The 20,584-nt window shown below is 50.3% G+C and overlaps 1 protein-coding gene and 1 long non-coding RNA gene across 26 annotated transcripts in view; both read right to left on the bottom strand.

Annotated features, from left to right (window-relative positions):
* The window catches only part of TACC2 (transforming acidic coiled-coil containing protein 2), a 234,437-nt gene that overhangs the window by 61,004 nt on the left and 152,849 nt on the right, over positions 1-20,584 (bottom strand). For 2 of the 25 annotated variants that reach the window (XM_061403722.1, XM_061403725.1), the window contains exon 1: positions 16,415-16,615. The exons of 21 other annotated variants lie outside the window; for them this stretch is intronic. In XM_061403722.1, the coding sequence (XP_061259706.1) occupies positions 16,415-16,482 (68 nt within the window). In that variant the 5' untranslated portion in view covers positions 16,483-16,615. Of the gene's footprint in view, positions 1-16,414; positions 16,650-20,584 lie in introns of those variants that run through there. 2 more of the 25 variants (XM_061403727.1, XM_061403723.1) reach the window with 2 other exon arrangements.
* On the bottom strand, positions 5,362-16,408 carry LOC133239493 (uncharacterized). Its single transcript, XR_009733852.1, has 2 exons — positions 6,823-16,408; positions 5,362-5,999 (listed from the first exon to the last, which is right to left on the bottom strand). It is a non-coding gene; the product is annotated as an uncharacterized LOC133239493 (long non-coding RNA).

Here is a 20,584-nt window from a genome sequence, read left to right as displayed (position 1 = left end):
CTCGAATCCCCTTCATTGGAGGGCGAAGTCCCAACCACTGGACAGCCAAGGAAGTCCCCGATTTATATTTCTAAAAGGTCATTCTGAAGAAACTCACTGACTAAGAGAAGGAACATATGGTTGTCAGTGTGGGAGGGGATAGTTAGGAAGCTTGGGATGGACATGTCCACACTTCTATATTTAAAATGGATAACCAACAAGGACCTACTGCACCGCACGTGGACTTACTCAGCGTTCTGTGGCAGGGAGGGGAGTTTGGGGGAGAATGGATACGTGTATCTGAATGGCCCAGTCCCTTCCCTGTTCACCTGAAATTATCACAGCATTGTTAAATAGGCTATGTCAGCTGCTCAGTCATGTCCAACTCTTGTGACCTCATGGACTGTAGCCCGCCTGGCTCCTCTGTCCATGGAATTCTCCAGTCAAGAATACTGGAGTGGGCAGCTATTCCCTTCTCCTGGGGATCTTCTGGACCTAGGGATCAAACCCGAGTCTCCTGCATTGCAGGCAGATTCTTTACCACCACGCCCATCTGGGAAGCTGCAATACAAAATAAAAAGGTTAAAAAAAAAAAGGTCATGTGGTTGTTCAGAGAACAGCAGCAGCGGCAGAAGTAGGGTGGGAGGAGGGGGAGATGATCAGATCATCAAAGAGATAGTAGAATCCAGAGAAGAAGGGGCTCAGGCCAGCAGATGAGCAAGGACCATGGTCATGAGCAGTAGCCAGAGCTTCCCAGATGCCCGTGGGAAGTTCAGAGCTGGCTGTCAGGAATGGAGCAGAGAATGCTTTCAAAAACTTCTGGTTAAACCTGTCTTTTTAATTGCACCATAACTGATACAAGGAAAGAGTTTTTCTCGACTTTGAGAGACTCTGAATCATTTTTTACACCAGTTGATATAATAAAAATAGCAGAGTCATATAACTAGTTTAAATATGACAAGGCTGGTTAACAAAGCTCCAACGAACAACACAATCTCCCTCATCAAACAGGCAAACTGTCTCAGAGTTAAGGAATTTGTGACAATAAGCCAACTGGGTTAAAATAGACTCTCAGGGCTAGCCTTCTTGCCACAAAACACTCAATTTCATGATAAAAGGACCAGAACATGGCACAAATCCGACCACAGTCACCGGTTATTTCTGTTCATCTTGCCTTTAAGCCCAATCACTTACAAGCATGCTCCAGCCTCCTCCCTCTCTTATTTTTAGGGCATGAGGTTAAAGGCCAGCTTTGTGCTTTGTTTTCCAAATCTCTTGCATCAAAGGCTCAAAGTTCTCCATTATCTCAAGGTTCCTGCTATGTAAAAGTCCTGTGCTTCTGGTTTCAGCTCAAAATCTTAATGTAAGATGAATAAATAACTAGAGGCTTATCTCTTCTTTGTCTCAGGATATGTGGATGGATGAGGCCACAGGACACATGAGTGGATTAGGTTAGAAGAAAAGGAAAGAATCAGGAAATTTCCTTCAAGCCTTGCCTCACAAAACTGGGGGAGCATGAATGGAGAAAATGATACATTTTGCCCAAAATTAAGATGGAAAAGCTCTGACTCTAGACATTTCCACACCCGCACTTCCTTCAAAAACCAGAAGGGTCTCATTTGCTTGGCTCAGTTGATGAGGATCAGCAGGACCACTGAGAGACTGGTCAGCTGAGTTCACACTCCTGGATGAAAACCAACCAACCGAATCCTCATTCCACAGCCGCTAGCCTCGAGTAAACAGAAATCTTACAACAAAGGCTACAGGGACGGAAAAAGAGCATCTCGGCCAAAGAATGAAAAGTACTCAGATGTGGAAAAATAATCAGACACTTCCTAAGCACCATTTCAAGACGGAGGCCCCACAAACCCTCAATTTCCCTCTTAGACACTATTTTCACCTTAGGCCTTGGAAATCAGGAAAGCAAGTCCTGAATATTCACTGGAAGGACTGATGCTGAAGCTCCAATACTTTGGTCAACTGACTCATTAGAAAAGACCCTGATGCTGGGAAAGATTGAAGGTGGAAGGAGAAGGGGATGACAGAAGATGAGATGGTTGGATGGCATCATCGACTCGATGGACATGAGTTTGAGTAAACTCCGGGAGTTGGTGATGGACAGGGAAGCCTGGCGTGCTGCAGTCCATGGGGTCACAAAGAGTCAGACACAGCTGAGCGACTGAACTGACTGAGGCCTTGGAAGCAATGCCTCAGAATGAGCCAAAAGGAGGGTGAGAAGGGGTGGGTATTTGTCACTCAGAACAAGGACTCCATGGGCACAAACGCTTGCCTCTGAGCCCGTAAGAGATGCTTGTCTAAGGGATGTCCAGAGGTCCACTCATCCATCTTTTTTTTCTGATGTGACTCATCTTAAAGTCTTTATTGAATCTGTTACAATACTGTTTCTGTTCTGTGTTTTGGCATTTTGGTGATGAGGCACGTGGGATCTGAGCTCCCCGACCAGGGATGGAACCCACAGCCCCTACTGGAGGGTAGAGTCCTAAACGCTGGACCGCCAGGGAAATCCCTCACCCATCTTATCATGGAGTATCCAGTGCTCTCCACCTTAGATTCTCCAGGTCCCAGACAAGAGAAGAAGACGACTCACTTCCTAACACATGGACACACTGTCAACGAGATACGTGGAGATCTCCCAAAGACACGGAACGCTGCTCTGTCACGTCCCCAGCCCCGCTGAAGGCTGAGGTCTTCAGCCTGGCGTCTCGGAAGCCCACATGCTCGGCTGGGGTGTGTGGCATCGGCCTCCCCAGCAGGTGTGGGCTTGCTGCAGCACTTTGGCCCCCAGTTCCTCACGTGCAGCCATCACTCTGTCACGTGGGTCTCTTCTATCTTACAACCGGACTGCTCCTATTTCATAGACGTTCATCCCCAGGTTCCTTTTCTTACCAATAAAAGGTTACGTCTGGGTGTGGGGGAGCTATTCCCCAGGGCCCCTGATATTTGGGCAATCCATACCATCTCCAGGAAAGCGATACCCACTTACCCCTACATCTCTGGCCCAGTCCACCCACCACCGCAGGCATTTAAGCCTCGAGGTTTAGAAGGGGTGGTCACATTTGGAGAGGTGGGAGAAAGCCAACATCCAGGAAATAACAAATATCATGTCAGGTCACAGTACGTTGCTGTTGTTCAGTCACTCAGTCATGTCTGGCTCTTTGCAACTGTAGCAAAGTCAACCCCATAGACTGTAGCATTCCAGGCTTTCCTGTCCTTCACCATCTCCCAGAGTTTGCTCAAACTCATGTCCATTGAGTCGATGATGCCACCCAGCCATCTCATCCTGTCACAGTATATATTAATACTTTGAGCACAGGTTGGGAAATATAACATGTAAACCCAAGAGAGTAGGCAAAGAGAAGTAAAGAGCAGTATTAAGGCTCCCCCTCCCCGGCAGGCTGGCTCTGAGATTTAGCATCTTCTTTTCCACTTCACAAGCACTAAGGGGTTTTCCTGTTGTTATAAACCATTCAGACAAGTGATATTAATGTAGGGTACTAGTGGTAAAGAACCCGTCTTTATGTTCCCTCCAATGCAGGAGACATAAGAGACGGGTTTGATCCTTGGGTCGGGAAGATCCTCTGGAGGAGAGCATGGCAACCCACTCCAGTATTCTTGCCTGGAGACTTCAATGGACAGAGGAGCCTGGCGGGCTACAGTCCATAGGTTTGCAAAGAGTCAGACACGACTGAAGTGACTAACGATGCACACACGTGCTACCCAAGATGCTGGCATTTCAGGGCTTTCTTCAGCAGACTTCAAAGGAACTATGAAAGTGAAGAGAAAGTCGCTCAGCCGTGTTCGCCTCTTTGTGACCCCGTGGACTATACAGTCCGTGGAATTCTCCAGGCCAGAATACTGGAGTGGGTAGCCTTTCCCTTCTCCGATCTTCCCAACCCAGGGATCGAACCCAGGTCTTCTGCATTGCAGGCAGATTCTTTACCAGCTGAGCCACAAGGGAAGCCCCAAAGGAACTACGTTATATTCAAACCCACAAAAAGACAGGAACAGTTCATATCATTTCTTCACATATATTCCCTTTCTTAGGTGCAGAATCCTTCTGCAACAAGGAAAGGATGGGGTGTAACCCCATTTCATGGATGTCGTAACCGAGCCGGCAATGCTTTGCATCCAGGAAGCGGGCACAGTTCTGCATTGCACGCAGCGGTCCACTGTTTTTTCAGGTGGTATGTGTTACCTTTGATGTATTTGTTACCCTGACCTCAGACAGTCCTCAGAGCTCAGGGGCAGGGCCAGGCGATACGGAGAGACTCACACAAAGAGGGCAGGCAGCAGAGAAGTTGCCTGCTGCATCCTCTGCCCGCTGTCTTATCAGGACCAGGTGGCCAGTGACCTCAGGGCTATAACTCAATCCCGCGGTGGCCTTGGCAGCTGGGGACAGCCCCCATTCTGCACAGTCTGGCGGGTGATAAGAGCTATGTCCTGCAGCAGGGTCAGCGATCATGGTGTATGGTCCACAGGGTGGGCTCAGACCTGTTCTCCCTCATCTGTTACTGGAACAGTTGGGTGTAAGGGGCGTGGAGAACAAGCACCTCTCCACTCCTTAAGTCCAGCTTCTCCATCGTCAAGGCAGCACGCTGAGCATCACCTCTCCCTAGAGTTGGCCTTGCCTTTCACACCTGGCGGTCCTTCCCACTGACCCCACCCCGGGGTATCCCCCAGAACCATCAGCAGCAGCGAGTCTCTGGGGAAATTGCAGATAGAAGCTTCCAGCCACACATGACCATGCTCCTCCTACTCCTTACCTCTCCTGGCGCCTGGGGTCTTCTTCCAGGCCTGGCCCTGGGACCTGAAAATACTCAACTATGGGAGCCAAAACACCCGGGAATCATCCCAGGGGCAGACTTGCCTTCCACGACACGCCTGTTAGGGCCCCAGACACAGGCTGAGCCACCGAAGGTCAGTTCATCGGCCAAGCGAGCACCAGCCCAGAGCACCAACCCGTCTCCTCAATGCCCAGCCGGGTCCGAACCCCAGCAGCTGATAGCCCATGAGGCATCCCAAGGCTAGATGGGCAGCTCCAGGAGGAACTCAGCTGCTGTAGATCAAAGAACGAGAGTCTAAACGCTACAAACTCTGATGCTTTAAATTTTTCAGGGTTTTGTCCAGTTTTTTTTTTTTGAAGGGAGTGGAGTGGGGAGGAGATTCTGTTTTCTTAGCCATCCTGATAATGACCACCTATCAATTATAGGAAACATTTTTCCTCTTTTCTCTCCTTCTATTTATTTATTTATTGCTCTGGACCTTTATCGTTTTAGCCATTTTTAAAAAATTGAAGTATAGTTATTATATTAATAATTTACAAAGTGGTATTAGTTTTGGGTATACAGCAAAGTGATTCAGTTACATACACATCTATATACATTCTTTTTCAGATTCTTTTTCCTTACAGGTTATTACAAGACAATGAATACAGTTCCCTGCGCTATGAACAGTAGGTCCTTGTTGGTTATTTATTTTATATATAGTAGTGTGTACCTGTTGATCCCAAACTCCTAATTTATCTCTCCCTGCCCTCTTTCTTAAAGTCAGTTTGAAGTTTTGGTTTTCCTAGTGCCAGCAAAGGTGCCCAGCAGAGGCCACAGGCAAAGCCCTGTGAGAAAGAGACACACTCGGGCTGGAGTTCCATTCTGACCCCTGCACCACCCACACCCCCCACCATCTGTCTCTCACACACTCTCTGGGCAGCCCTGCCTCTTCCTTCTCCCCAGGAGCAGAGTTCCTTGGAGACGATACCATGAGTGTTGACCTCACTCCCCCAGCAGCCCTGCTGGGCAGGGAAGTGTCTTCAGGGTCAGTCTTTCTCCCCTCGGGCATTAAAGGAAATGAACACAGTCACAGAATCCTCTCTGAACAAAGTCGGGCTGGGAAATTCCACGCAAGACCACATGTGTGCAGATGTTCCCAAAGTAAAGCCAGGCTCTCCTGCCTCCTTCCTGGAGGGAAAATACTTCCAGACCGCTCCCTTTAAAGGCGAGTCCCTTTAAAGAGAACAATGAATAATTAGTGCATCCCACCAAGGCCCTGACAAAAGAGCAACTCTCAGATGCTGCAGCCCTCTTTGATCCAAGTTGCTTCCGAAGTCCCCAAAATCCAGATCCAAACCCCATTAAAGATGGAGGCTGCATGCGAGGTGGGGGTGGGGAGTTGCAGAAAGGATGGCTCCTCCTGGGCGGGCAGCACTCATGGGCTGGCAAATATCAGCATGATTTTCTCCCCTGGCCTCGATTAACAGTGGCTGGGTGTTTAATAATGTCAGATTCAACGTAGATGAACTTCAGCCGCCTCCCACTTGGATAAACAAGGTAAATACCCGCTTCCCTTAGAAACTGACCTCTGGAACATCCCTGAGATGATGCAAGGAATAAGAAAAGAAAAAGACATGTGAGGGCAAAGACACAAGCTGAGACTGGCCTGGACCAAGGGCCCCGTCAGTCATTTTTATCCCCAAATAAACTATCCACTACATTTTCTCAGCAGGTAGAGAATTTCCACTCTCAAGAGATTTCACTGGGAACACACCTCTGATTCCAGTTCACCAAATGATTTATCTAAATATATTGTTTTAGGGATTTCCTTGGTGGTCCAGTGGTTAAGAATCTGTCTTCCAATGCAGGGGATGTAGGTTTGATCCCTGGTCCCGGAACTAAGATCCCAAATGCCGCGGAGCAGCAAAGCCCAAGAAGCGCAACTGGAGAGAAGTCTGCGTGCCACAACAAAGAGCCCACATGCCGCCAAAATAAATAAATAAATATATATTTTCCAGCAAATTGGAAGTTAAAGGGAAAAGATTAAAAGGATTACCTGACTGAGTCTGAATCGTGACTAGCAGGAAAGGCCTGAGTGATATTTTATGAATGATATGCACTCATGAGACAAACTTTCTGTTAGGAAAAAGTCCCTGTGATATCTAAGATCCTGATGCTTCCAGCTCTAAAATTCTCAGGCTCTGGAACTCCAGCAGCACCTTGAAGGAAATGAAGCTGGGATACTGACTGCAAACTGAGTCCAGCAGTTGGCCTGAGCAGTCAGTCCCAGAAGGACACAGAGCTGCTAGGATCCGCCTCAGAGCAGGGCTGGAGCAAACCCTGGGCAGAAGGGCCACCCCCACCCCTGTTTCCACCCCACCCTCCCCGGCCCAGAGCCAGGAGCTGCTGCTGCTTCCATTTAAGGAGAAAGCAGGGAACATTGAAAGCAGTAAAGGGAACATTCCTTCTAAATAAGGAAGGTTGGCAAGTACAAAAAAACCTGCGGGAAGTCCACCTCTCCAACAGGTAATTCATCGCACAGCCGTGGGACGCAGTGTGCACAAGGCCCACCTTCCCGACCCCAGGAGGTGCTTTCCTTTGCCAGGGCAAAGAGTGAGAGAACAAAGGCAATTTGCCACTCACAGCCCAAGCCCAGTTTCCCTGCAAGCCTCTGCTCTGCCTTATCTACCTAGCAAGCAGCAGCTTCCAAATGGACAAGGAGATGAAAGGAAAAGAGACCAGCTGAGAGATGGACAGAGACACTCTCAGGGGCACAGAGGTTTGGGAGACAACAGACATCCAAGAGAAACAAACCATCCAGGAGGGGAGAGGAAAAGGCTATGGTACGTGTCCAATGGTGACCTGAGTAACCTGCAGGCTACAGTGCATGCTGGGATATTCTGCAGGAGCACTGAGGCAGGGATGTGGGCTTTCCAGGTGGCTCAGTGGTAAGGAATCCACCGGCCAATGCTGAAGACAGAAGAGACTCATGTTCAATCCCTGGTCCAGGAAGATCCCCTGGAGGAGGGTATGGCAACCCACTCCAGTTTCCTTGCCTGGAGAATCCCATGGGCAGAGGAGACTGGCGGGCTACAGTCCACAGTATCGCAGAGTTGGACGTGGCTGAACGACTGTGCAAGACGCACATATGTGCTTCCTTTAAGCTGGTGCTCTGGCAGGATCCTGAGGTGTCACACAGTAGTGACAGGAAGGTTGAGGGTTGAACTGGCTGTCTTCCTGGGTCAAGTCCCACAGAACCTTAATGCCTAGGGTCCAGCTGAGTCTCTCCCTGCCCCTGTAAGCCCCTCATTAGCACAGCCCAGTGTGGAGCAGATATGCCTAGAATTCTTTTTGCTAGTGAGACATTCATTCATTTATTCATGCATTCATTTATTTAACAAATTGTTTACTGAGAAAAGGGATGTGGGTACACGAGCATAAACAAGTAGAATTATAATAACAGAAAAGACCCTGATGCTGGGAAAGATGGAGGGCAAGAGGAGAGATGGGGCAACAGAGGATGAGACGGTTGGATGGCATCACTGACTCAATGGACACGAGCTTGAGCAAACTCAGGGAGATAGCAAAGGACAGAGAAGTTTGGCGTGCTGCAGTTCATGGAGTTGCACAGTCAACATGACTTAGCGACTGAACAACAACAATGGAAAAAGGCTTCCCTGGTGGCTCAGAAGTAAAGAATCCACCTGCCAATGCAGGAGACTTGGGTTCAATCCCTGGGTTGGGAAGATCCCCTGGAGTAGGAAATGGTAACCCCCTCCAGTATTCTTGCCTGAGAAATCCCATGGACAGAGGAGCCTGGTGGGCTACAGTCCATGGAGTCAAAAAAGAGTCGGACACGACTTAGCAACTAAACAGCAAACAGCAACAATAATGGAAAAGAATATGAAAAAGAATATATGTCCATCTGAGTCACTTTGCTGTACAGCAGAAATTAAATACATGGTTCGATCCCTGGGTCGGGAAGATCCGCTGGAGAAGGAAATGGCAACCCACTGCAGTATTCATGCCTGGAAAATCCCATGGACCGAGGAGCCTAGTAGGCTACAGTCCATGGGGTCGCAAAGAGTCGGACACAACTGAGTGACTTCACTTTCACTTCACTTTAAATACATTCATTATACTTCGAGAAAATTCAAATACATAAATTAAAAGCTAAAAAAAAAAAACAAAACAAAACCCAAGGACAATGCCCTCACATGGCTCACATCCTGATAACAACAGTTAAAGACACAAATCAAGAAACTCCACCTTCCGCTAAGTTTTACAAAGGCCTCAAACAAGAGTGAAGACTGAGCTGTGATGACCGTCTGCTGCAACAGCCACTTGCCATATGTGGCTATTTTAACTTAAATTACACTAAATAACATTAAAGATTCAGTTTCTTGGATGCACTATCCACATTTCAAGTGTGCAAGAGTCAAGTGTGGCCAGTGGCTACCATATGGGACGAGAACACAGGATCTTTCCATGGTCACAGGCTCTACTGGACAGCATCAGAGAGTGAGGGCACGGAAATCCACCGAGAATGGAAGCTGAGGAAGGAGCCGGCCGTGCCAGCATAGGGCAGAATGCTTCCTAGACAGCTTGCTGCATGTGCAAAGGCCCCGGGGCAGGTGGGCATTGAATGTTCAGAGAACTGACAGGTGACCAGTGTGCTAGTGGGCTCCAACACAAGACGAAAAGCAACAGCAAGCAGACACAGTGAAGAACCATCATCTGAACTGTTTTAGGAAACAGGGAGGTAAGGGAAAAGGACAAGGCTTGACCACCAGGTTTCTGCTCAGAGCAGCTGGGAGGTGACGTGCCGCGTGCTGAGATGGGGAACTGGGGTGAGGGCTGGGTCACTTTATATATACTTTATTTGTTTTTGATACAAGGAAGGTCATCCATTCTATTTTGGACAAGTTAGGCCTGAGAGCTCCATGAGAAACCCTAGAGGAGATACAAAGTAAGCAGCTGGATAAGCATGGTGCTCAGACAACACGGGAGGATATAAACGGGGGCATTCTGAGTACATCATGGTACTATATCCATGAGTGTGGAGGAGACGCCTTAAAGAAACAAAGAAGGTGGCCCAGGCCGAAGACTCGAGGACTCTAGTGTTGATAAATGGCCATGAAGTCATGAGGGGTGAGGACACGGGTCCAAAGCCCTATACAATCAGGTGCCAGCAAAATACAACTCACTGTCTCTTTTTGTAACTAAAGCGTAACTGGGACGTTGATTTACTAACTGTCCGCAGCTGCTTTCACACTCTCAGGGCAGAGCTGAGTTGCTGCAAGAGAGACCTTACACCCTGCAAAGCCAGTCTGGCCCTTCACAGAAAGTGCCTGTCAATCCCTTGACTTAAGCATGGAGTGCCCTCAGTCTCCGTATCTATAAAATGGGGGCAGAAGTGCCTGGGTCGCAGTAATGGATGTGTGTCTGTAATGGGAAACACCTGAGTCTACTCAACAAGGCTAAGAGAGGAGCTCTTCATTCTCAAAGCATCCGGCGTTGTTTCCACGTTGGGCAAAAGCACCCAGTACCCACCCGCTCTCTAGAAACAACTGCTAAAATGAATTTGTAAATACAAACAGAGCCAGTGTCATCCAAGCCACCACTTCCAACGTAGAATGGATGTATACTGAGCGGTTCTAAGTCAGCTCTTTGTGGCCAGCCAGTCTCCCTCTGACTCCCATCCAACCTGAAACAAAAGCATGAGTCCATGAACAACTGGTTTTCATGGAAAAAAGTTGTTTACAAAGCCTATGTCCTCATCATTAATCTTAGCGGAAAAGGACAGAATTGTTCACCATCCTCTGCTTACCCCGGAACACTGCCCCAGCTCAGGCTATCCATCTGGCAAGAACAGCCAATCATATTGGCTATTCAGACTACACTGGTTCCTAGGCAACCGGAACTATAGCCACAGAAACAGGCTGTTGATGGCAGGAAGAAACATGAAGACAGGGACAGAGGGTTGATGCAGAGAGTGCCCTGAAGCCAATGACCTAGACGAACACTTGCCCACAGTCACTTAATCCATCTCCCAATCCTAGCTGCTCACCCGCCATCAGCAGATGCCCTGCCCAGGGCCCCAGCAGAAGCAGGTGGCATCACTCCCCGGATCACTGGCAGCTACCTGGATGGCTTCAGAATGTTCCTGCCTTCGGCCCACCTTAGAGAAGCCAGCAGATAAGCAGAGAGAAGATAGGAAGGGCCAAGATCCTTCTGGACACAGGGCCCATGATGGAGATATTCAGAAATGATAACCAAGGAAAAGTACCTGCTGTGGATGGACTCACTGCTTACGTCTCCCCAAAATTTGTTATGTTGAAACTCTACCCCTCAATGTGATGGTATTAGGAGGTGGGGCCTTTGGGAGGTGATTAGGTCATGAGGGGGCTTCCCTCATAACTCAGTTGGTAAAGAATCCACCTGCAATGCAGGAGACCCCAGTTCGATCCCTGGGTCGGGAAGATCCCCTGGAGAAGGGAAAGGCTACCCACTCCAGTGTTCTGGACTGGAGAATCCCATGGACTTATTGTCCATGGGGTCGCAAAGAGTCGGACAGGACTGAGCGACCTTCACTTTCACTACTTTCTAGGTCATGAGGGTCAGAGAAGGCAATGACACCCCACTCCAGTAATTTTGCCTAGAAAATCCCATGGACTGAGGAGCCTGGTAGGCTACAGTCCATGGGGTGGCGAAGAGTCGCACACGACTGAGCGACTTCACTTTTACTTTTCACTTTCATGCAACGGAGAAGGAAATGGCAACCCACTCCAGTGTTTTTGCCTGGAGAATCCCAGAGACGGGAAGCCTGGTGGGCTGCCGTCTATGGGGTCGCACAGAGTCGGACACGACTGAAGTGATGCAGCAGCAGCAGGTCATGAGGCTGGAGCCTTATACGGGCATCAGTGCCCTTGTAAGAAGAGAACCTGAGTGCTTGCTCTGCTGTTTTTCACTGCCTTGATGTCTGAGGACAAGATGAGGACAAGGAGACAGCCGTCCATAAACCAGGCAGCGGGTCCTCACCACACACTGACATTGGATTCTGCCGCCTCCAGAACTATGAGAAATACCCATCTGTTGTTTAAGCCGTGTCCTCTGTGGTATTTTATGTTACAGCAACCTGAACTAAGACAGCACCTTTGGGACTCAGGCAACGCCCATTCTACAAACAACTTAACAGCTTATTCAGTTTCGGGGGAAAACAGCTCATCCTTTCATCCAACCATAATATCCAAAGTGAAGTATCTGCTTCTAAGAACTGAGAGGCCCACAGTCAAGATGCTGTCACTGAAGCTAAATGACTTAGCCAAGGGTCGCCTTAAGAAGTAAGACTTTGAAAGAAATCCAATGAGACCTAAAGAAAGCTCCTGCCAGGAGCCCCAGCAGCCCTTTCTGGGCTTCTGAGCAACAGACATGCTGGCAATTTTCAGATGCAGGAGCATTCCTGCCTTTCCTGCTGACTGGTGCCTCTGTCTTCTCAGGGTCTTCACAGACACAGAACCTCACCCCTGAGAAGCCCTAAGAGGCAGGCCGGGCAAGCTCGGAGCTGCTAGACCCTCTCGACAGCCCCCAGACTGAGAGAGAGAGGAGCCACACGAGGATGGGAAAGACCAAAACTCCACTTTCCCATCTGTGACCACAGCCGCCCAGAGAGCTCCAACCCCATCCCAGAAGCACTCTCCTGGTGCAGCTGGCGCCCAGGGCCTCTAGGGTCCTGGGCACTCTCTCAGCTATAATTCCGATCCCAGCCCAAACTCATCAACGTTCCCCTAGATGCGCTCCTAAATTCCACTTCCTTGTCTTGGCAAATGCCACATCCTCTCCTTGGACATCTAAGCATAAATCCTCTGCTTGTATTCCCCGCTGTCTTTATAACCTTCCCTTCCCTGCTCATCAATCACTGTGGCCTGTTGCTTCATCGTTCATCACTTCCCGCCATCCCTCCTGGCCCTTCTATTTTGCTGCTCACGGGTCCACACAGGCAGCAGTTTCCCTATCTGAGATTTTGGGTTTGTTTTTTTTTTTTTTTGGGTCATGAGCAGTGCCACAGCCGAAGCAGGCTAAACTCGCCCATACAAGCACCACTTTTACCCTCAGATGCTGATGGCCCTTGGCTGTCCCTGCAGAGCCAGGGTGTGGGGATCTGCAGGAAGCGGAGGGAGCCCCCGGGATGGGGGTCTCTGGCTACACTAAAGACAGAGCACTTAACGCTGCTTTTCTTAGCAGAAGCCCAGCCTCGAGGGGCTGCAGCGGAAGGGGGGCACAGCGGCGGGGTCTAATCGATGGACTCAGATCACATTGACTCAAGTACTTCCCGTCCCTTTCCTGTGTGTGTCCCATCCGTCCGTGCTGAGAAGTGTCTTCTGCAGTGGAATTCTCCTCTCCCTGACTCCCCCCCACCGCCCCCCTGCCCCCCGCCGTCTTCTATCTGGAAACAAAGGCTACTATTGCTACCAGAACTTCTTTTCCAGATAAGAAAGCGGCAGTTAGAGAAGTGTCCAGCAGTTTCTCAGGAACCCAGATGGAGGGACTCACCCGGATGGAGAAGCTCAGGGCTTCTCAAACTTTCCTGCCTAAAAGTCATCCAGGCGTCTTTACAAATCACTGGGTAAATGGAGATTCTGACTTGGACTCAAAGGTGGGCCCTTTGATTCTGCCTTTCTAAGAAGCAAAGCAGAGGGTGATGCTGCCCTCCGAGGAGGAGTGGACCATCCCAGGAGTCACAGGGATTTCAACACGTGAACCTCCATCCCCGCCTCCCCTCCCAATCCCATGTGCCATCCTGCACCTCCAGTCTGCTGCTGCACCCCAGAGGGGAGACACAGGACTCCCCCTCTTCCTCCTTTCTTATTCTACTGCTCTCCAGGGATAGAATGAAGCTATCAGTTGGGGCTACAAAAGCTGCCCAAAGGCACCCCAAACCTGAACGCAGAAGCACAGAAATCCTGCAACTAAAAGAGAAAATATTCTGCAGGGACTTTTAAAACATCCCCGTCTTCGGTTTCACTCTTACCCAGGTACTCCTTGATTTGCTCTTTCACAGGGAACCATCATAGAAAAAGAGACACAGGTTCAGTCTAGTTACCAGCTGTCATGGACTGTACCCCGCCAAGGCAGCTTGTGCTCCCTGAGTTCCTCTCCACTCCTGCAGCCCTGACAGCATTATCCTTCAGTGGAAGCTTCTTTCCTGCCACAGACCACACATGGCTACCCTGTCTTATTATTCTTCACAAGCATGTGATTTTAGGTGCACGGAAAGGCACTCTCTTAATACACTTCTTAAAATCTCTAGACTGGAAATAAGCAAATGGATAGTAGAAAAACTCCCAGTTATTCAGACAGCAGAGATGTGATTTTAGAGAATAGTTGCCAGGTATGGAACCAGCCCCAATCATTTCCACTCTCTCCATTTTTAAAAAACCAAAGTGTTAGGGGATGGAGGGTGGGATTCTGTGAAGGAGTAAATACACTATCTTAAAGATCTAAAGACATTTCAGAAATAGTTTCAAGGAGAGAACACTCTGGCTAGTACACATGGACCGGCTCATCCAGGCAATAGTTGAGAAGGAGCTTCCATTACAACGTGGCCATTTGGCCTGGAGTTTTATTTAAACACCCTGGTAGGTGGGCTTCCCAGGTGGCGCTAGTGGTCAAGAACCCCCCTGCCAATGCAGTGAGACATAAGAGATGTGTGTGATCCCTGGGTCAATCATGGCAACCCACTCCAGCATGCTTGCCTGGAGAATCCCATGGACAGAGGAACCTGGTGGGCTCTAGTCCACAGAGTCTCAAAAGAGTCAGACATGACTGAAGCAACTTAACACACACTTCACTGGTGGCTCAGAGGTAAAGAATCCGCTTGCCAATACAGGAGATGTGAGTTCGATCCTTGGGTTGGGAAGATCCCCTGGAGAAGGAAATGGAAACCCATTCCAGTATTCTTGCCTGGGAAATCCCATGGACAGAGGAGCCTGGAGGGCTACAGTCCATGGCGTCACAAAAGAGTCAGACACGACTTAGTGACTAAAACAATGATAACATCCCCCTAGGGTGGACTTAGGACACCTTATCCCAGCTTCCATCTAACAGAATCTCTCCCAACTCAGCCCTCAGCCAACAGAAGCCTGGTCATTTATTAACTCAACTGGGAAAGAGGGCGGGGACACTGGGGACACGTGAGCTGAATTCCTTATGGCTGAGGAGCGGATTTTCCCAAACACATGGTCACAGTATCTTTTTCGTGTCTCCCGAAAGCTTTTAGACAGATCTGAGCCCTGAGAGCTAGCTAGCTCAGTAGCCGATTAGCGCCTACCACTCTTTAACTGATTTTCAGTTTAGAGACTTCTCAAAAATAGGTTGGAACTGTTCTTTTCGGCTTAGGCTCAAGTCCCGGGAGGTAGTGCATATTTCCATGCATCGAACAATACTACACACGAACGAAAACCAGGGCAGGCAAAGCGCAGGGCTCGTGGCACTGAAAAGCCTCCAACACGACGCACCTCCATTGTAAGATGATGCTGTCTCGAGCTACAAGGAGAAAGACAAATGATCGGTGCACACCTGCTCTTCAGAATGGTTCGCTGCTAAAGAGCTGGAGCCTGGAAAACCACGAGGCTCAGTCTAGCATTACATCACCACACTGAGCCAGGTCCTCATTGAAACCCCAGGCACAGGGACGAGTGAGGAAGCCCCACATGGCACCCCGCGTCCCTACTACAACACACAGACCAATTCCTGGAGTCCTTTCGTCTACACATCAATGGCTCCCATGACCACTTTACTGCCTCCCCACCCCCAAACCCCCACACAACACTCTTCTTTGAAACACATTCTTCTCTTTGGGAAAGGAGAGCAGGTAAGGAGGGGATGACCTGCAGCCAGATCTATTCAATAAGCCCCATCCTCCAGACAGGCCCAGGTGGGTAATGGAGATGACCATTTAAAAACGGGAACCCTAATAAGCACCCATCCAGTATAAAGGCCCCACTGGCTCTTGGTTTACAGAAACTGGATGCACAGTCAAATGCTGCTTCCACCAATGGACCAATGACGAGACTGTTTGGCTGGCTTTACTAATAATAGCGAGAAGCCTTGTCCTCCGGTGTTCACCAGTCAGTGTGTGGACGCTTGGATTAACCCGACTGGACGTCTAGCGACGAAGCTCCACGCCATCCGTCTAGCTAGCTATGTGAGTGGCTGCCCCTAAACTGGTCTGTCTCCATGGGCACGGCACTGCCACCCTCAAGGATTCTTCCCATGAGGCCCTTGTTAATGCCCGGCTGTTCCCTTTGCAGGAAATACCACTGTGCCGGGGGGGTGCGGTGTTAAGATGCAGGGAGAAGCCCCCCCAAGCACGCACTGGGCTGCTGAACAACCATCAAATTCCAGGGGGGTCATTTCTGCCCCCAGGAATCTCCAGGGGCTGCCAGATGCTCATTCCAGAGCCGGGCGCGAAACGCTAGAAGGGGAGCCACCAGGTAAAAACCACGCTAGGCTGCCCGAGAACGTCAAGGCCAGCCCCAGCTCCAGGCTGCACGGGGCATCAGGTGAGAGGATACTAACAAAGCCCCAGCACCCTCTCCTCTTGGGAGGATTCGGGGGCCCTCCGGGGCGACGGGCGGAGCACTTACATTGCCTCGGAAGCCTCCTGGTTCAGGTCGCTGGCTGGGACTGGCTGCAGAGACTGCGACCCTCCCATCCTCGCTGCGCCCTGGAGTGCAGGCTAGCCGCGAGCAGGGCCAGCGTCCTGGCACGGTACCTCCAGCGGGAGCCCGGGCTGGGCCGGCCTGCGGCCGGGGCTGCTGCACTGCAGATGGGAGCAGCTGCTGGCATCCGGGGCGGCGGCGGCGGCGGCGGCGGGGAGCTGCGGCTTCGGGGCCCGAGCCGGAGCCCGGGGAGCGAGCGCCGCGGAGGTGTGCGCGCGAGGCTGGCCGGCGCGCGCCCCCAGTGTGTGCGCGAGGGTGGCCGGCGCGCGCGGCTCTGCCCGGGGCGCGCGAGTGTGAGCGTGAGCGCCGGCGGGGTCCGAAGGGATCTGCTCTTAAAGCCCCCGGCAGCTCGGCTCCCGCGTAGGACACGGTGATGTCATCATCCGCGAGCAGCCCCCGACGCCTGCATCTTCACAAAGCTCCAGCGCTGGCTCGGGAAACCGGGCCAGGGGGAGGGCGGGCGAAGACCCTCCCTCTCTAGCCCCGAGTCGCCTCCCCCAGCCTTCCGCAGCCTCGCCCCGATCGCCGGCATTGTGTGGCTTGGAAATGCAAATACACTTCGGACCCGGGAGTCGGGGGCCCCAGGGAGTAGGGCCGCGGTGGTCCCGGCCAGGCGAACCATGGTGGGGGGCGGGGGAGGGTATCCTCTTTCCGGCCGGCTCACCCCTCCCGGAGGGAGGCAATGGACTCTCCCAGGGCTGGGCGGGCAGGTAAACAGGCTGCCGCGGAAAATGTGCTAGACACTTGCAGTGTCCCGGTGGCTTCTGCCTTCTTCAGGCTGAGGCCTGTACCAGGGAGATGCGAGGGCCTGGCTCCCGGGTTCCCCCCTGCCACCCCCACTCCCCACCTCACCTGAGCCCAGGTCCGGCCTCCAAGGACACAGTTTGGGGGTAGGGCGGATTGGGAAAGCCTGCTACGGAGTCTGAAGCACCCCCCATCTTTAGCCACCACAGGAGGCTCCACGGAGACGCCCCTTGCAAAGGCTCATTCCCAACCGTCAGAGGTCAGGCCAGCTGAGAGGGCCCATCCGTGTCCGGCCTTTAAGACCACAAGAGTGTCCAGGGGAAAGATAGCTCTCCATGACACACGATCTAACCATCTGTCTCCGTGATTCTGAGCCCAAACCGGGCCTGCAGGAATGTCTGTGACACCCCATTCAGTGCCCCCAGCCCCCACCCCGATTCCTCTGCTGGGGCAAGTTGTGCCCGGCTAGCCAGGCCCCCTCGCCCAGCTCTGGCTGCTCCCAAACCCTCCAGACTTCCTTGGGCTCCTGGGCCTCCTCGCAGGCTACTCAACTCCTTTTGGTTCAGGAAGTTTGGGGGCCCACCTGGAAACTGACGGTCCATCCCCATTCTGAGGTCCAATCAGACTCACAATGGAATTAAAGCGGAACCTCTGAGGAAACGTAACCCACTCCAGGATTCTTGCCTGGGAAATCCCAGGGACAGAGGAGCCTGGTGGGCTACAGTCCAAGGGGTCACAAAAGAGTCGGACAAGACTGAGCTACTGAGCACATCTGATGTGTAAGTTGAAAACTCATCTTCATTTTCCCAGCATTTCTTTAGAGTCAGCCTAAAATGCATGTAACTTGTGGCCAAAACAAAAATAAAATGGAAACAAAACTGCTCAAAACATTCTGAAATGTCCTCCACATACTGAGTGTTTCCTAAAACTGTGGCTGAGGATGTTTGGACGGCTACTTTTGAAGTTGTGACTCAAATGTCAGGATGGTTCCAGAGCTTCATGGTGGGCTGACTTTCCTCTGCTGATATTTAAAATTAGTGTCAAACAGAGACCCAGAAAGTCAAAATTGTTTCCTGGGCTGCAACCACATGAAATGTCCAGGCTACATTGAGAAGGTTGACTTTTTCGAATTTATATGAAAATAGCTAATGATCCCGTCAGTCTCGCAGAGAAGGTGACTGTCAGGGGGTGGCCGGGTGAAGCTTGCTCCTGAAAGCACCTCCCATAACCTGTCACTCACAATCAGTGCCCGGAGTCACCTGGTGGCAGGGATTCTGAGCTTTGCTCATCCGGTCATTCCCAGCACCCCGAGGGTTCGTTTTTTCATCAGAAAACAGAACTCTTGGGCCTCATATGCAGCTAGGAGTCCAAAGAACCTTACCACGTGGAGCTGAAAACTTCCTAAGTGCTAACTTAGGGAAAGCTATGACAAACCTAGACAGCATATTAAAAAGCAGAGACATCACTTTGCCGACAAAGATCATTATGTCAAAGCTATGGTTTTTCCAGTAGTCATGTACGGATGTGAGAGTTGGGCCATAAAGAAGGCTGAGCGCCGAAGAATTGATGCTTTTGAATTGTGGTGCTGGAGGAGACTCTTAAAGAGTCCCTCAGAGAGCAAGGAGATCAAGCCAGTCAATTCGAAAGGAAATCAACCCAGAGTGTTCATTGAAAGGAATGATGCTGAAGCTCCAATATTTTGGCCACCTGATGTGAAAAGCCAACTCTTTGGAAAAGATCCTGAGGCTAGGAAGGACTGAAGGCAGGAGGAGAAGGGGGCGACGGAGGATGAGATGCTTGGATAGTATCACTGACTGAATGGATATGAATTTGAGCAAACTCAGGGAGACAGTGGAGGACAGAGGAGCCTGGTGTTCGATAGTCCACCGGGTCCCAAAGGGTCAGACACAACTTAACGACCGAAGAACAACAAACCTAGACTTCACCTTTTGAGGAAAGTGACCACTTCCCTGGGCACTGATGGTATCTATGGCCTGTAGCCAAACCCAGCCCTAGGAAAATACACAGGGAAAAAATGAGAAACAACAATTAGAATTCATCCGCTCATTTTTTTCATGATACAGAAAAGCACCAAACCTTCCAAGTGTCCTGATCCGTAACAGGTAGGGGTCTGCTGCAATAACTAGAGAGGGCTTTGAAATGAGACAGGAGGTCAAATCCTGACCTCTCCCTCGTTTGGTGTGTGGCCTTGAGCCAAATGCTTGACGGTACTGAACCACTGCTTCCTCAGCTGGCAAGAGAGAGAAAGCATCTGTTTTGCAGAGTATTAGGAAAACCTAATTATATATATGAAATCCCGGGACCAGGACTAACTGGTGCTTGAGCGGTGTTAATTTTCCTTCCTTCTTTATTAGAAACATTTTTCCCTAAGCACAGCACCACATAGATAATGAGGGGGCATTGCAGCGAAGGGCTTTTATTTAGAATCTCAACAATCGTAAAGTTACGACCTAGTGACACTTCATTTGTGTGTCACTGACACCATCGCAGTGATGTTAACAACATGGCCAAGAACCAGTGGAAAAACAATCTGGATGCCGTTGAGGTCAATGCAACTGAAATCCATGCGTTACTAGTTTGTATAATAAACTTCTGGAAGAACTTTTCAGACTCTCATTTAAGACATTTGATGGTTTACTTTACACACAGTTCAAAACAAGCCTGGGGACTTCCTTGGCAGTCAGCAGTTAACACGACACACTTCCACTGCAGGGGGCATGGGTCTGATCCCTGGTCAGGGAACTTGGATCCCTGCATGCCACACAGTGCAGCCCAAAAATAATAATAATAAAACAAGCTTGGTTATCTAGTAATTCAGCCTACAGAAAAAAAAAAAAAAGGAAAACGTATAAAACGTGGAGAGGGGGAGTGATTAGAGAGGAAAAGAGCCATGCTATGGACTGAATGTATCTACCCCCAAAATGTCATATACTGAAGCCCTGATACCAATTTGATGGTATCCGGAGGGAGCCTTTGGGATGTAATTAGGTTAGATTAAGTCACAAGTGTCTAGCATCTCCGACTCATTGGACATGAATCTGAGCAAATTCTGGGAAACAGTGAAGGAGAGGGAAGCCTGGCTTGCTACAGTCCACGGGGTCGCAAAGAGTCAGACACGACTTAGAACTACAGCGACCAAAGGAGAAAGAGACACATAATCTCTCTCTCTGCCATGTCAAGGACACAGCAAGAAGGCAACCATCTGCACACCAGAAGCAGGGCTCTCTTTAACCCGACCATGCTTACACCCTGATCTCGGACTTCCCGCCTCACAACTGTGAGAAATCAACATTTTTGTTGAAGTCACCCGGCTCAAGTTCTTTGTGTTAT

Source organism: Bos javanicus, chromosome 26 (assembly GCF_032452875.1).
Source record: "Bos javanicus breed banteng chromosome 26, ARS-OSU_banteng_1.0, whole genome shotgun sequence".
NCBI lineage: Eukaryota > Metazoa > Chordata > Mammalia > Artiodactyla > Bovidae > Bos > Bos javanicus.
Note: the sequence above shows the minus strand (reverse complement) of the source record. Positions and strands in the feature narration are given on the sequence as shown.